Below are 18,022 nucleotides of genomic sequence, written 5' to 3' on the forward strand. Positions count from 1 at the left end.
AAGGTAGGTAGACAATTGTGATATCAATTCGCTTTTGCTAATCTACTTGGCTTAACTTTCACGAATTGTGCCTAATTGCTTCTCTCCTAATTGCAGAAAACGGAGAAATCACACTAACTGAACTTAACACAAACGCATCATCCACCATCAATCATTGACAACATGCTGCGGATTCCTAACATGTAAACCAAGTTTAGACATACATCCCTTATCGTCTTCATAATTTTTAAAATAATGTCGAATATATTGCACAAGTAACCCCAATTTTTATGGCCGGTGGCATTATGATGTTCATGCAATCACTTGTCATGAGATGAGTTAGTACTATCCCATTTAGTTTCACCACTTTATGTAACTTTACAGATACGATGTCTCGAACTTGACTCGAGTCGATATATTAAAGACGCATTCTCATCCTCAAAGATATTATAAAACTATTATACGCATGCGCTTTGCAGAACAAATGACTTTTATTTAGATTTATTTTGAAATAAATAAAAATGATAATCAAAAATATATTGTCCTAAGATTAGAAGAATAATCAAGTGAAAATGTTCACGTAAGTTGATTGATTATTAAGAAACCATGGAATGCAAAAATCTTTGAAATCTCAGGATTTTCTTGGCAATCCGTTTTTTGAATCACCTGTTTTTCAATGAGAATTAGAAGGAAGATGCATGGAAAGTGACAGGGTAAAAATGTCTAAATCGATTTATTGCCTAGTGTCCAAATGATGAGTCGAAACTAGTAATTCTAGAACTAACTCACTCTAAATTATTATTAAGAACGCAATTGCATTCACGCATTGAAAAATGGAGAAAAAAAATAGTGCTTTGCGCTCCACTTCCCCATAGGCTTTCGGTTCCTGCCGTGAGATTGTTCCGCAAAAGGCACGCGAGAACAAGCGCTAGTCAATTTGGGCTTTCAGCGTGTCGTCGGTCGATCCGTCGTCGTCGTCGTCGTCTTGTATATGAATATAATAAAAATCAAAAACATGTTTCCGTTCCGCGTTCTTGTTTTTGTTGTTGTTCCTGTAAATTTCGTGTCGAGGCATCACGTCAACACGATGCAAGAAACCGATTTCAACGCTGAGCTTCTCAATAGTGATGTGATACGGGATGCGAGCACAGCACCATGTGCATGTCTTGTTCGTATTGAATTAGTGTGCTGATAGAGTTGGATGTCTGCTGTAGACGAATTTGATGAAACGTGAGTCATTGAGCAAATGCTTAGAAGTTTGTGAACCGGACAATGTCAGATCTTTGACGAAGAACGTTCTCTTACTTGAAGACTGCTTGTTTTGCTACTTGCTTATACTGCTTTTCTCCATTCCTCCACAATACCTACAAAAAGAGCGCCTAATCAACAACAACCATGCATAAGTCTCAACACATCCGCATAGTCTCTAAGGACATGCAGAGGCTCGCGTATGAATTTAAAAGTAATAAAGTCGATGTTCTGTCGATTTGTGAATTAAAATCCGATGACACAACAAACAAGCGTAAAGTGTGATTTTAGCAAAGGGTCATTTGTAAATTTGTAAAAAAAGCATATTGTTGGAATCGCTATTATGTTGTCTAATGCCTACCTATGAACAGTAAGTCTCGCGGAACAGTAAGCGGTAAGAATACAAATATCTCCAAAAAGTAGCCACTTTTGTACAGTAAAATCATTTGTTCACTTAGGCCATGTTCTTCGTCTCTGTGCCAAGCACGAGCAAATATGACGGTCGATGGGAGGACCAAATTGAAATAATTTTATTTGTTGTACTAAACCAGGTTTCAAATTCTTTCGTGAAAAACATTCAATATAAATCAATTTTTTTAAATATATATACTTCCGTGTATCCAGCATAGGCACACTCGACTAGACTTTACAACCGTCCCTACTCTCCTTCTTCGTTCCATCAGTTCCAACTTCATTTAATTTATTCTTCTTATCATTTTCCACATTCTCATTATACATTTCAACCCTCATATAAAATAATGTTCACATATGTGAATTCTCGCTTAACTTTTCAAAAGGACGTAATATTTTTTCATGAATTAGTTTGAGTACTGCAATCAATAGCTTTCATATTTGTCAATATTCAAAATTCAAATTAATTCATGAAAAAATGTTACTTAGGTCCTTTTGAAAAGTTAAGCGAGAATTGTGTTCAAACATAGAACTTATTTATAACTTTTTTAAATCACATTATGTTTCATTTATATGTGTTATTTTGATAAAGGGTGTACGGAATCAAATTGCAACACTTTCAAAAGTTGATAACATTTTGCCTCCTGGGCTGATTTTAACGAAATTTCGTGGAAGACGGCTTCAGCATGTGTTATTCACATGCTTAAAATTTCATTACGAAATTTCCAGTAGTTTCGAAAATACAGCCGAAGGAATAGGACGTGTGCAAATAAATCTTGCGCATTCACCTCCATATTCCACATCTCATAAAAATATGTAAGTAATCCAATTATGTGCCTCTGACCCCAAAATCACCAGAATTGTGGCTGATCGAAAGATACTGGTCTGGAATGAAAACACGAGCTTCGGAAGCCTCCGAAATTGATCATTACGGAACAGAAAATGTTGATTTAGCCGTATTGGTTTCTAACTCCAACGTCAACATTCTCTATTATCCGACTAATAGAGGTAAACTATCAAAAAAACTTTCCGTTTTGTCGATTCTATAACGAAAAACCAAAATCAAAAAAATAAAAAAAGCGCTGAAATCTAATTTTGGACTGATATTCGTCAGATTTTGGGAGAGCATCAATCTCATTGTTCAGGCCGGTTCACACTGCAGTACTTTTTTGATGTTCTGTTTTCGATTTTTGTAATAGTTAGAGGCGTCAAAAAATATGTTTTCTTTGGGAAAGTTGACTTTAATTAAGTTAAATAATCGACTGAGACAATAAAGTTAGTTAATTTTTTTGTTGAGATAGATTTCAGGATGAAAAATGTTAGTTAGGGACATGTACAAAATCTTATGAGCTCATTTAAGAAAAACCCAGATAAATCCACCTAGCAGTGATGATGCCTTTCTCGTGCATTATAAAATATATTGAAAGAATCACATTAGAAAGGTCAAAAAAGCTCTTTAGTAGAATAGATCACATTTTTTCGATCATTTTGCATGTTTTTGCATTAGTTAAAATGTATTGCCACCATTTTTGAAAAAAAAATTCGGTTTTGATTTTTTTTCTTCCAAGGAGGGACCCTTGGGAAAAAACAATGATTTTTCAATAATTCCGAAATGCAATGTCCGATCGGGCCAATTTTCAATAGCAATGGGACCGCATTCCCCGTCGAATGCAACTTGTTGCGAGTAAATCGGGTAATGCTAAGTTCCAAAAAGTGTGTCTACAAAATTTGTACACATACACACATACACACACACATACATACATACACACATACAGACATCACCTCAATTCGTCGAGCTGAGTCGATCGTTTTATAAAAATCCTATCCTCCTATCAAAATTTTGTTTTTGAAGCAATATTATAGCCTTTACGTACACTTAGTGTACGAGAAAGGCAAAAAGCTTCAGCATTTGGATATATTTAAGAATTTCAGTGAAAATGTTATACGTAGTCAAAGCTTGCATATTGTATTTCAGTCCCTGAACATTTCATGACAATCGGTTGATAGACTAATTTTTGGCGAGTAGTTCAAAGTGTTGCAATTTGATTCCGTACACCCTTTATCTGAAGTCAGCAAAATAATTTTAAGCGGATATCATTCTTCAGTTTTGATTCCATTTTTCTGACGTTCATCATAAACCAGAGGCTCCTATGTTTTATACTATGGACGTTCTATCCGTCACTACAATACAGTTAATAAAATGATTGTTTTTGAATAATCGAAGGAACATGCATATTTACAGCGTTTTTTCACTTAAATCGTATATGCAAAGTGTCAAGAGTTGAACAAAATCAGGTGGGAGCCCCAATATCGCAAGCCAATCAATGGGCAATGGTTCGGTAGAAAGTCATTTGACCAAAGGCCACGTGGTCGAAAAACACGGTAGCCACGCCAAATTCCATTTGGCCGAAAGTGACATATGGTCGAAAATGCCATTTGGACGAAAGGGCGTAAATTGCTAAACGGGAAAATGTCGAAAATATCGCTTGGCCGAACAATAATGTAATGCCAATAAGAAGAAGAGCTAGAAGAAGATGGCCGATAGTTCTGGGATACATGTACCCCTGGGGGTACTTTCGCGTGCCCCAGGGGGTACCTCGTATAAAAATGCTTAATGGCTGGTATATTACCATTCCAATAAAAACTTATTATTAGTTTTGATAATTGTTTTATGTTTGATTCCAAAACTTTGTATTGTACATAATACGCATGAGGAGGCTCGGAAGCCTACTTTCAAAAGGCTCAAAAGCCTACTTTCAAAAGGCTCGGAAGCCTCCTTTCAAGAGACTTGGAAGCCACCTTCCATGAGTCTCGAAAGCTTCCTTCCTTCCTCCTTCCAAGAGGCTCGGAAGCCTCCTTTCAAGAGGCTCGGAAGCCTCCTTTCAAGAGGCTCGGAAGCCTCCTTTCAAGAGGCTCGGAAGCCTCCTTTCAAGAGGCTCGGAAGCCTCCTTTCAAGAGGCTCGGAAGCCTCCTTTCACGAGCCTCCTTTCAAGAGGCTCGGAAGCCTCCTTTCAAGAGGCTCGGAAGCCTCCTTTCAAGAGGCTCGGAAGCCTCCTTTCAAGAGGCTCGGAAGCCTCCTTTCAAGAGGCTCGGAAGCCTCCTTTCAAGAGGCTCGGAAGCCTCCTTTAAACAGTTCTGGAAGCTTCTTTTCAAGAGGCTCGAAAGATTCCTTTCAAAAGGTTCGGAAGAGGCTCGAAAGTCTATTTTCAAGAGGCTCGGAAGCCTCCTTTCAAGAGGCTCGAAAGCTTTTTTTCAAGAGGCTCGAAAGCTTCATATCAAGAAGCCCAGAAGCCTCCTTTTAAAAGGTTTGGAATTTTTCTTTCAAGGAGCTTGAAAGCCTCCTTGCAAGAGGCTCGGAAACCTCATTTCAAGAGGCTAGAAAGCATGATTTTAATAGGCTCGGAAGCCTCCTTTTAAAAGGCTCGGAAGCATCCTTTCAAGAGTCTTGGAAGCCTCTTTTTAGGAAGCTCGGAAGCTTATTTTTAAGAAGCTCAAAAGCCTCCTTCCAAAAGGCTTTATGGAGAGCCATACTACCCAAAATCGCATATTTTTCGAGTCCCATCGAAGGGAAAGTGGTTACCTCCAATACATTTTCCAAATCAATATCTTCCACATAACGTACATATTCACATATGAGTTTTCATAACATTGTAAATTAACGTCCAAGTCGGGTGGTTTAATCCCCGGAAATAGGCAATTACCTTTGATTGAGCTTTATTTTAGAAATCCTAATTCCAAACAGATACGTTCTATCAATAAAGAAATTATCCACCGATTATATTTTTTAACACGTGATTCTAGGAGTGAATCATAGATTCTATATCCTTGCGACCGCAAACGGCAAATACGCCTTTTAACGGGCAAACGTGAATATTTTAAGAAGGCAATATCGTCTCAATTCGCTTTATACGAGGAAGATACGTTCATTGAAAAAATGCATTATCTCCTCCCTTTGCCTTGTACCGGGCAGAGGCGATCATTTAAAGAAGGCGTTTTCTCCTCGATTCGCCATATACCGGGCAAATGCGTTCTTTTAAAGAAGGCATTATCTTCTCGATTCGGCTTATGCCGACCAGATACGTTTATGAAAAGAATGCATTATCTTCTATCTTCGCCTTATACCGGGCACATGTATTCATTAAATAGGCATTATCTCCTCCCTTCCGGATACCATTAGTAACGTTCAAATTAGTAGAATTCAATAATTGTTTCAATTGTATTTAATCCTCGAGCTACCGTATTCAGGAGCTAGGGGTGACCATATTACGTAACACGTTGCCTATACCTGTCGCTTGCAATCTGATGCTACAGAACGACAATTTGTTATGAGATTCATTTAGCGGAACGTCAATCGTTAGATTGTCCACTATTAACACGCGCTCCCTAGATCTAGAAACGGGCTTGGTGGTCATATGGCTACCGCTTCTACCTCATACGCAGGAGGTCGTGGGTTCAATCCCAGGCCCGTTCTATTCCTCCTACTTTGTATCTTTTCATATATTTCTCATGTTCTAGCAATCGCTAGAACTGGAAATAGGGTTTCATACAGTTTATATCTTCTAATTCCTATAACTTGATTAGTTCTGGCAGGTAACTGTTAGAATTCGAAATGAGCCAAAAAGCTCGTTTCGGCATCCAGTTAGAATATACACCACGCTTTTAACTATCACATTGGCAACCCGTTAACCAAGACGAACCTCTGCCATAAAACCTAACTCCAGATTCCAATAAAATTCCGCAGGAACTCGTGGCGACTGCAGAGATGTTCTCGGCTTGCAGTGGGCGAGTGACTGCATCATCAATTTCTACTCATCCCCAATAGGGTGTCCCAAAATTGGACCAAGTCTGGGATTTTGGGGGCTCAACCTTCAAATGAAAGCTTAGGGTATAACAAAAGAAAAATTGTTCTACGACAACTCTGGGAAATGACGTTTAGGGGTGGCCCCGACGCGTTTTATGAAAAAAGTGCATTTTTTATAGGTAACATCGAAAATATCGGTATATCGGAAAGAAATTCGATGAAACCCATCCATTTTATATTTTTTACATTTAACTTAGGGTCTATACTTTATGGTAAAACTTTGATACCGCATGTTTTAGGTCTATATATTTTCACTGATGCTTTAAATGCTCAAAATGATGAATTTTTCTTAATATTTTTTATTAATGCATCCAAAACGGGTATCCATCATAATGCTTTCGAAACTAGATATACATAAAGGTGGGGAATTTTATAACGAATATTTTGCTAAAATTAGCAACCTCCTATCTCTATCCTTTTAAAAGTTATTCACGATTTACTGCAGCTTGGAAAAAGACTTTTTGAAATTTCGGATCATAATACCTGGATCATGTTTAAGTAAAGAAACGCCTACTTTTCCATACCAACCAAATGAGTGCTTTAATAACCAATATAGCATTCATATGAGTTGCATAAAATTGATTTTAATACTTATTTGAGTGTTATAATGGAAACCCAACGATGGACCAGCAGTAACATGACTGACTACAAATTGTTCAGTTAGTCTGGGTGAGTACTCAAATAGATTGATGAATATGGTTTCAAAACTACCCATAGGTAGGTTCAGCTATCGTTTCATGGTTTGGTGAGCTGTGCAATGTTTCACGATAACATGGAAATTAATTGTTTTCTGACCAACTTGATTTTTTAACCAGCACGATCATGTGAAGTTAATCCGGCTGGATCATTTTGGTCCCGATTTATCGATGCAATCAATTTATCATTGTATTCAGTATTGGTAGGCAAAATAGTTCGTAATTAGTGTAGATTGTTCTTATTTCCAGAGATTCCGTAGATGGTAGATGCCAAATATTTCAATATGCATTATAAAATAAAAAAGATAATAGTAATTTGTGTAACTAGTTGCAAAAAGATGATTTAATCAGCATGGTTGTACGTTTATCCAACGAGGCTTGCCGAATGAGATAAATACTACGAGTGCTGATAAAATCGAGTTTTGCAATTAGTTGCACACACTATTTTTTGCAATGGCGTAAAATGAGCTTCAATATGGCGTAAAATATGACAAATCGATATCAAAATGATCTAGTTGGATTTGCTTCACATGATCGTTCTTGCAAAAAATCAAGATGGTCACAAAACAACTAATTTCCATGTTATCGAGAAATATTGCACAGCTCACCAAACCATGACACGAAAACTGAACCTACCTATGGGTAGTTTTGAAACCATATTCATCAATCTATTTGAGCACTCACCCAGACTAACTGAACAATTTGTAGTCAGTCATGTTACTGCTGGTCCATCGTTGGGTTTCCATTATAACACTCAAATAAGTATTAAAATCAATTCTATGCAACTTATATAAATACTATATTGGTTATTAAAGCGCTCATTTGGTTGGTATGGAAAAGTAGGCGTTTTTTACTTAAACATGATCCAGGTATTATGATCCGAAATTTCAAAAAGTCTTTTTCCAAGCTGCAGTAAATCGTGAATAACTTTTAAACGGATAGAGATAGAAGGTTGCTATTTTTAGCAAAATATTCGTTATAAAACCCATCTTTCTATGTATATCTAGTTTTGAAAGCATTATGATGGATACCCGTTTTGGATGCATTAATAAAAAAATATTAAGAAAAATTCATCATTTTTGGGCATTTAAAGCATCAGTGAATAATATATAGACCTAAAACATGCGGTATCAAAATTTTACCATAAAGTATAGACCCTAAGTTAAATGTAAAAAATATAAAATGGATGGGTTTCATCGAATTTCTTTCCGATATACCGGTATTTTCGATGTTACCTATAAAAGATGCACTTTTTTCATAAATGGCGTCGGGGCCACCCCTAAACGTCATTTACCAGAGTTGTCGTAGAACAATTTTTCTTTTGTTTTACCCTAAGCTTTCATTTGAAGGTTGAGCCCCCAAAATCCCAGACTTTGTCCAATTTGGGACACCCTAATCCCCAATGACCTGAGGACGTGGCCAGCGCCGTTATCGACCATCCAAAATACTAGAGCTCTCGGACTGTGCACAGTGAGGTTGGAGAGCAAACCCCTGTGCAATTGCGATTGTTCTGGTCGATCTACTAAGTAGTAACTACGAAATGCACGGTCATCATGCTCATGCTCATGCTATTAACACGCACTCCCTAGATCTAATTTTTATGTTCGAATGGACTACCAATCAAATCAATGTATTGCGCAAATAAAATATTATTCTTCTTTGGCTGTTTTGAAGTGAATATCCACACAAATACAAATCATACTGAAACCATTCATCCATCGACCGTAAACGATGACATGTACAGACAGTTGATTAAATCAATATTAAATTAAAATATGTTATTTCTGTACATCCGACATCTGTTAATGCTTAATATTTGATAACGGTGGAAAAAGGAACGAAAAACTTTGCGTGTGCGCTCGAGAAAAAAGTGAATTTGTCTGATGAGCATACACAAGTGATCTAAGGTTAAGGAGTATGGTCTGATATTTCATCCAACTGAAAAGTTTATTTGACATTGAGAAACTGTGTTGTTAAATGTTTATTTTTGTTTATTTATTAATTCCATTTTAAAGAATTCCGAGAAAACATCAAAAAAATGTCTTTAACTAATTGGTACGGAATCATTTGATTTCTTCTATACAGATCAATAGTTTTTGGCAAAAAAAAACAGCCTGGTTTTTTAACTAATTGTAATTGTTATTTTCTACAATTAATTTAGATATTGTCTCACCGATGCGTATTACACCTTCTCCCCCCACATTAACAGATTTCTCCGTTTCTTTTTTCAAAATTCCAACACGCTTGCCTTTCCTCCCGATTCTGATATGGCTTTTGCATGCTCTTTTTTCGTCTCATATCTTCAAAAAAAAGCTTATACCACGTCCAAAATCCCATTCCCCGTTTCGCCATTTAATATCTTCATTTTTCCTGTTTGTTTCTTTGTTTCTTCCCTCTCGGTTCAAACACTTGCGGAAACAACTGATCGCAGATACATCCACTCCAAGGAGAAACCCTTCAAATGTCTGGAATGCGGAAAGGGATTCTGCCAGTCGCGGACGCTGGCCGTGCACAAGATCCTGCACATGGAGGAATCGCCCCACAAGTGTCCGGTGTGCAGCCGAAGTTTCAACCAGCGGTCGAATCTTAAGACCCATCTGCTCACGCACACCGACATCAAACCGTACCACTGCGGTGCCTGCGGTAAGGTCTTCCGGCGGAACTGCGACCTGCGGAGGCACAGCCTGACGCACAATCTGGGTGCGACTGGGCTGGGCGGGGTGGACGGGCAGCTCGATTTGATGGGCGGTGGATCCGTGGCGCTGGGTGGTGCGAGCGATTCCGAGACGAACACCATCGATCTGATGGCGCTGGCCGGGGTGGATTAGAAGTGAGTTTGTGAAATATTATTGTTTGTGTCCTAACTAATATTAAACGTTCGTTTGTAAGTTGCTCGTTGACAATTAGTGAGATAGGTTTTATACTTTGCGCGAGGAGGTTCGTCGCTTGTACTTTATTGCATTTAAAGAAATCTTTTGTTATTACAGCCCTGAAAAAATGTGATGATTTATGTGAAAGGTTTTTTTTCTCTAAATTTATTTAGTTTTATAGTGATTCGAAGAAACAATCGATGTTCCTTGCCGTTTACATAAAATATTATGCTCTGTGTTCTTTTCAGAAAACCATTTGCTAAAGTGAAAAAAATTCCATCATTTACTAAATTTAGTCTAACGGATACATTTCGAAAGGTGACCCATTACATTAAATAAGGAATATGCTTAATGCGTTTTTTTGCCTTTCTCATTTTCTTATGAAGACGTTACATGGATATATTTTTCTTTCCTGAAGAAAAGTACAGAACAATTTGTTGATTTACTGTATTTTTGATTTCTTGGAATTTTGTGAAATCGTTAAATTCCTTTTTTTCTCCGAAACTAGGCATCAAAGAAATGCTGTACTTATGAAAGTTATAATAATCTATTTTCAGATTAATACAGTTTTGATCAAATAACAGAAAAATTATAATAAAAACGCTCTAAGTACTTATGGGGCCCTCCTTAGCCGTGCGGTAAGATGCGCGGCTACAAAGCAAGACCATGCTGAGGGTGGCTGGGTTCGATTCCCGGTGCCGGTCTAGGCAATTTTCGGATTGGAAATTGTCTCGACTTCCCTGGGCATAAAAGTATCATCGTGTTAGCCTCATGATATACGAATGCAGAAATGGTAACTTGGCTTAGAAACCTCGCAGTTAATAACTGTGGAAGTGCTTAATGAACACTAAGCTGCGAGGCGGCAATGTCCCAGTGGGGGATGTAATGCCAACGAAGAAGAAGAAGAGAGCTCTAAGTACTTGATTGTTTATTTGTTTGCAATAGTCGCCTTTTCTTTTTTATTGTTATTGAAAGAATTACTTAATTATAATTAAGTTCGTCATTAATCGTCAAATCATTAGTTTTCCGAAATGTTGCAACTAATAATATCGATAATACTAATAATATCTAAGTAAAACTTGTTTTTAATCAGTGGCTTAAGGCGCAATTCAAGTGATTTTGTTTTCAAAAAGAGCTATTTGTTTTTTAAAGAATGAAACCGTTTTATACACTTCCTTTATTTTGATACAATAATACATCATTTTCAATCTTGCGGTGCTTAGAGTTTCAGTAACTTCAGTAATTTTTTGGCAAATGGTTTTATGATGAAAGTATCACTTTGGAGAAAATCAGATTGTAATCGAATCCAATATAATAAAGTGACTGCGAGAGTCGAATGATTTCATCATTCATATGAATATACGATATTTTAAAAACTGTTAATATTTTCATTCTTCCATCCAAATAGTTCGTAAGTAGTCGCAACAATCATAAAATATGGCAACCAACTGCGTTATTGTTGTTCCTATTCCTTTAAGGTGGGGAGCGAGATCAGTACTGGAACTCTTGAGAATGTTTATGAGAGGATTAAGATTTTTAAAAAAGAATAAGATGCAAATAAGCAAAGTAAATCATTTTCAATTTTATCTAAGATAAAACTAGAGTTGACCGACGCATTAGATATAACACTGAACCATGTCTGGCATTCCCAGTTGTATAAAGTAGATTAGCCCCTAACATAAGTGAGAAACGAGGTGGTAAATTAGCAACATGACATCGCGCATCGGGGAGAAACACACATACGGTGAGCATTAATGTAAAACATGTACAACAAAACTGAAAACAACTGTTTTTTCCTGGTTGATTTTTTTTTCTTCAAATAAAACGGCAATAAAGCTCTCATTAGAGAATCTTAATTTAAACCTATAAATTACGTTTGACTTTGTTATTTCGCTATGATTGTGAACCGACCTTTCGTAATGACTGTTGCGGTTTCCGAAGTTACCGCAAATCTGGTAAGTAGAAGTGAAGTGCGCAACAAAAATGTCCAGTCCCCACACAGCATCTGAACCGGTTGCTTTACCATCGTTTGCAGGTCTCGTCAAGAGGAAGAAGAAATTGAGTCAAAAAAGATCGAGTGACAAATTCCACCGCTGATGACCAGTTTTACCCAGCGCAGAAGAGCGACATCACTGCGGTAAACTATATTTTTCGCTGGTTCTTGTTTTTAATCGACTGGTTACATGCTCCCCACCATATCAGTGTGCACTTGTTTGGTCATTGTGAGGGTATATAATAAGACCTACAGCAAACTTTAACGATATATAAAGTGCGCTGCAAAATCATGCTTCCTGGATGTGAAATGAAAAGACAAAAATAAAGCAAGTCTAGCGCTGCTTGATTGACTGTACACATCGTAGTTTCAAGTCGCTATTGGCCGAGAAATAAGAAATATGCACAGCTCACCAATCACATAGTCTTCTTGAGACTAGTAAGCTACCCTCACTGTAAGTACATGGTTGAGAGGTTCTTAAATTCAAGACCAATAACGATGCAGGCCTTTAAGGGGGGTCCCGTAGCGTAGTTGGCTACACGTTCGCCTTATAAGCGAATGGTCATGAGTTCGATTCCCAGCCCCTCCACTAAAACCCTTGTCAGTCGCCGGAAGTGCAGTTCGTACGGTGGCGTTTTGGGAGACGCGCCTCACCGACACGGCTGCCTGATGACGACTGACAAAACTGTTCTTCTCGGAGGCATTCCGCCAACGTACCTTAATAAATGGCAACCGGACAAAGCAACGATCATTGGATACACCATACACGGACAAATGGACACAATGGACGCAGATTGACATGAACTGGCAAACGACAACAATAATGAATTAGCGATATCTAAAAATAGAATCTGTGTGGATTCTGTACAGCAGAATACCACAGTAGGTCACGGTACAGTAGCGGTTAAGAACACAGAGTGCCTACCAAATAAATATACGAATAAAAAAAAGATGCCGGCCACGTCCTCCCCAGTTGACTGTAAGAGGAAAATTAGTTCGACACAAGATACCGAGGAATCCTCTGCATCTTCATGAGCGCACTGGAAAGGAATAGCATGTTTGTTGTGAAGGAAATCTATTGGTACTTTTTATTATCACTTTTTTTTTGTGAATTTTGAAACAGGGATCAGTTCTTCACTTGTCTCGTGAAACCAAGGCCAGATAGGAGCTTGGAGCATTGGAAGGGGCTTGAAACGGAACCACCCTCAGTTCAAACCCAGGGACTTTCCAGAAGTAAGGTTTATTGTATTATGCTAACAGATTAAAATTAAATAGGACCAAATACTTAAACCTAGGACATCTATGTAAAACCGATAAAATATTAGTCGGTGATAAAACTGTTCTAATAATACACAAGACGCTGGACAGGACAGGGCACAATAGGGCAAATTCGATCGCCTCTTGAAGATAGAGAGCATTTTCATTTATTTATTCATTATCAGGCTAAGGCCGGAGTGGCCTGTGCTGCACATAAAAGTCTTCTCCATTCAGCTCGGTCCATGGCTGCACTTCGCCAACCACGCAGTCTGCGGAGGGTCCGCAAATCGTCCTGCACCTGATCGATCCACCTTGCCCGCTGTGCACCTCGCCTTCTTGTTCCTGTCGGATCGTTGTCTCGTGTCCGTAGAGAACTACCGGTCTTATAAGCGTTTTGTAGATAGTCAGTTTGGTACGGCGGCGAACTCTATTCGATCGGAGCGTCTTACGGAGTCCAAAGTACGTACGATTTCCAGCCACTATGCGCCTCCGAATGTCTCTGCTGGTATCGTTATCGGCGGTCACCAGTGAGTCCAAGTACACGAATTCTTCTACCACCTCGATTTCGTCACCACCGATTAAAACTCGTGGTGGGTGACTTACATTGACCTCTCTTGAGCCTCTTCCTATCATGTACTTCGTCTTCGACGTGTTGATGACTAGTCCAATCCGTTTAGCTTCGCTCCTCAGTCTGATGTAGGCTTCCTCCATCCTCTCAAAGTTACGTGCCATGATATCAATGTCGTCGACGAAAACAAATAACTGGACGGACTAACTGCTCACATTCGCCGTCATACCAGTCGTTCCTCTGATCCGGAGCCAACGTGCCTAGTGCAGCGGTTGCGCTGCTACCAATGGTGGATCGAATATCTCTCAAGCCATCTACAAGAGACGCTGCGCCTAGCTGCTCTTCCGTTGGGAGTGCCACTTCCAGCTGCTGCGCGTAGTCTTGGGCTAGTCTACCGTCTTGTAGCCGCCCAGTGTTTAGCCACGGCGGACGACTCCGACGCGTGTTGATCACCATCGAGTGTTTTGAGCGCAGACATACTGCAACGAGGTAGTGGTCGGATTCAATATTCGTACTGCGGTAAGTGCGTACGTTCGTGATGTCGAAGAAGAATTTACTGTGGTCGATTTGGTTTTCCGTTACTTGATTAGGTGATTTCCATGTGGCCTTGGGGATATTCTTGCGGGGGAAGAAAGTGCTTCGGACTACCATTCCGCGAGAGGCTGCAAAGTTTATGCATCGTTGACCGTTGCCGTTCGATACGGTATGCAGACTATCCGGTCCGATGACCGGTCTATACATTTCCTCCCTTCCTACCTGAGTGTTCATATCACCGATGACGATTTTGACGTCCCGCAGTGGGCATCCATCGCATGTCTGCTCCAGCTGCGCATTGAACGCTTCTTGCTCGTCGTCGGTTCTCCCTTAGTGTGGGCAGTGCACGTTGATGATGCTATAGTTGAAGAAACGGCCTTTTATCCTCAGCTTGCACATCCTTGCGTTGATTGGCTGCCATCCAATCACGCGTTGGCGCATCTTTCCCAGCACTATGAAGCCGGTTCCCAGCTCGTTGGTGGTGCCACAGCTTTGGTAGAAGGTAGCCGCTCGATGCCCGCTTTTCCACACTTTCTGTCCTGTCCAGCAGATTTACCCCAGCGCTACGACATCGAAGTTGCGGGGATGTAATTCATCGTAGATTATCCTGTCGCAACCTGCGAAGCCTAGCGACTTGCAGTTCCATGTTGCAAGCTTCCAATCGTGATCCTTTATTCGTCGCCTAGGTCGTTGCCGATTGTATCGAGTCGTATTATCTTCTATATTGTTCGTAATTATTGGTTTTTCAGGCGGCTTATTGGGCCTGCGGAAACCTCCTGTCTCGTCGGAGGGCCGTCGTGTCAGGGCTGTTTAACGTCCCACCTAACACCAGGCTTGGGCTTGTGCGCTTTGAGCGTCACACGGTCGCTTTGGTGGGGCCTACTTGCGGATACATGCAGCTTTTTATAGGAATTTAACAGGGCTCACTGTCGAACCTCACCACATCCTAGGCAAGCCCTTGGACATAGTCCCTGTTGCCCACAATCTTTCAAACTTTAGACATAACCATCTCTAATTGAAATAAAACATCGCATATGCTTTCGATGCAGTAAATCGCTATCCAATGATTTAGATTTAGTGATTTTATCGACAGACATCACCTCAATTCGTCGAGCTAAGTTGATCGGTATATTAAAGTTGGCTCTCCGGGCCTCCTATCAAAATTTATGGAGTGAACATATCTCGGATACTTATTCAAAAGGACGTATGTGATTTTGTAAACAAAGATTCAAACGTCGATTTGACCAATCTGACGGCACACTCACGCAAATCAACACCACCAACAGGTAGCCGAAGCTTCCCCCTATCTGTCTATGGTGATGGTTTGCGTGGGAGGGTTGTCAGATCGGACAAATCGACGTTTGAATCTTTGTTTACAAAATCACATACGTCCTTTTGAATAAGTACCCGAGATATAACCTTTTCGTACACATAGCCTTGGTGTTCGAGAAAGGCAAAAACAATTCTGAAGGCGAGAAAATAAAATTACGTAGAAAAATCCTTTTTTTACATCTTCAAAATCAGTTTTCTCATTATCTTTATACTAGAAATACTAGAATAAGAGATCGGCGAAGACGCCATCTTGTTTCCAATCGAACCGTCAAAAGCGGTTCCATTTCGACTTGTTTACTTTTTGCATCCATAAGAAGCAAGCAAAAAGTTCAAGTGCTGCCAGGATTATTTTCACGATTTCATGCATTTTCATACGTTGCCATTTCGACAGTTTTTCACTCCGCCGGTCTCTGGTTATAGGGTTGCTACTTTATACTAAAGTGAACAGACATCCCGGATTGTGCGGGACAGTCCCGGATTCAGCCTACCTGTCCCGCATTGCCAGGTGTTCGGGAAACGTCCCGCATTCCATGATTAATCCGTAAAGTTTGGGAAATCTATGGAATCATTAGGAAATGGGATGTTTAGAAAATCTGTAAAAGACTGAACCATTCAGAAGAAAAAGGAAACTTAAGCAATTTAGAGGGCTTACAGAGAATCTAAATTATTATCGGATTTTAAATGGGGCCAGTGGGATAATTGATTTTTCGTGTGGAAATCTCTTCCCTCCTACTAAAAAATAGACGGAAACAAAATTCATGATGACCAGGCTATCTTAACTATTAAAGATTCCAGGCATTTTAAAAAAACAATAAAAGTTGAGTCATTCAACGCAGAGATCTCCGGAATCTTAGTCATTTTAATGAACTAAAAGGAGGAATGTGGGATATTAAGAATTTTATAATTAACGAAATTGAAAATGTCTGGAGATATTCTGAAATGTTTAGGCCAGCTCCAGAGTCTAGAAAAAATGGGACCTCAGAAAATGTGTAAAATCTGGAGTATCCTTAAATCTGCAAAGCTTTATAAAGGAGAAAATGCTTGGAACGTGCGAAGATTGAAACAGACAATTTCACCATCAACCAACGACGGTCGTTCAGTTCGACACTTACATAAGACAATGGACAACTCATATATCATGGAGATATCTCAACTCATAATACACATTATATAACTACAAAATATGCTCAAACGACAGGCGCCGTACAACCACGAACTCTAGATTGTAAATCATGTCTTATTTCAAATATATTTGAAAACCAAAAAATTTTGGGTTTTTTTTCTATGATGTCGAGCGATTAGCATCATACTGGATGTTGTAGGTTGATTGGAGGAAAATCACATTGTCGATTTGATACGCTTTCAAAATATATTGGTCCCGGATTGGACCAAAAAAAGTCTGGTCACTTTATTTTACTCTCATCTTACACCGAGGCAAATTTCCGTATATACGTTATGTGTGAAACTACATAATTTTTTGCAATTAGATTTTACAAATAAATCATATATGTTCAGAAACATTATATTTATAGGCTTTCAACAAATAAAATCTATTTTGTTTTGTTGAATAAAATTTATGTGTGAGATTTATGACCTGTATTTGGTGACACAAAATAAAATTTATGTTTGTGGTTTATGAGTTTTATTCGTATTTGCATAATAAAAAATAAAGGTCATCATTATTTTTTATTTCAAATCTTTTTGCCTTTCTCGTACAACAAAGTTGTACCAGAAAGGCTTTCATTTCACTCCCAAAACGTACTTTTTATAGAACGCTTGTAGACCCATAGTATTATATACCATTCGATTCAGCTCGACAAACTGAGCAAATGTCTGTCTGTCCGTGTGTGTGTGCGTATGTGTGTGCACATTGAAACATTAGCCAATTTTTCTAGTACTAAACCTGAATCGATTTTGCTACAACAAGTTGCATTCGATGGGGAATGTTTTCTTCTTGTTCACTATTGAGTTTCATAATGATGGCACTTCTCAAAAAATAGTAAATATTCAAAGAGTTATGAGACATCATTATTTCGTAACAAATAAGCTATCGATTTTCTAGGTTATGTTCTCCCAAGACACAATTTATTCGAAACCGGCACACCGACAGCATACAATACACAGCTTACACGGAAGAAAAAACTTCACAAAGAAACACAGAAACCCATTAATGAGTTAAAAAGTACCTATTTTAAGATTTCATGTATACACTGAAAATTCTCGTTTATTTTTTCAAAATGACCTAAGAAACATATTTTCATGAATGAATTT

The 18,022-nt window shown here is 38.8% G+C and overlaps 1 protein-coding gene across 1 annotated transcript in view; it reads left to right on the forward strand.

Moving 5' to 3' along the window:
- LOC134212380 (protein sister of odd and bowel-like) overlaps window positions 1–11,937 on the forward strand; it is a 38,400-nt gene extending 26,463 nt beyond the window's left edge. The window contains exon 2 of the mRNA XM_062690163.1: window positions 9,629–11,937. Within this exon, the coding sequence (XP_062546147.1) occupies window positions 9,629–10,025 (397 nt within the window). The 3' untranslated portion in view covers window positions 10,026–11,937. The remainder of the gene's footprint in view (window positions 1–9,628) is intronic.
- The last annotated feature ends 6,085 nt before the right edge of the window (window positions 11,938–18,022 follow it).

The sequence above is a fragment of the Armigeres subalbatus genome, chromosome 2, assembly GCF_024139115.2.
Source record: "Armigeres subalbatus isolate Guangzhou_Male chromosome 2, GZ_Asu_2, whole genome shotgun sequence".
NCBI classification, from domain to species: domain Eukaryota; kingdom Metazoa; phylum Arthropoda; class Insecta; order Diptera; family Culicidae; genus Armigeres; species Armigeres subalbatus.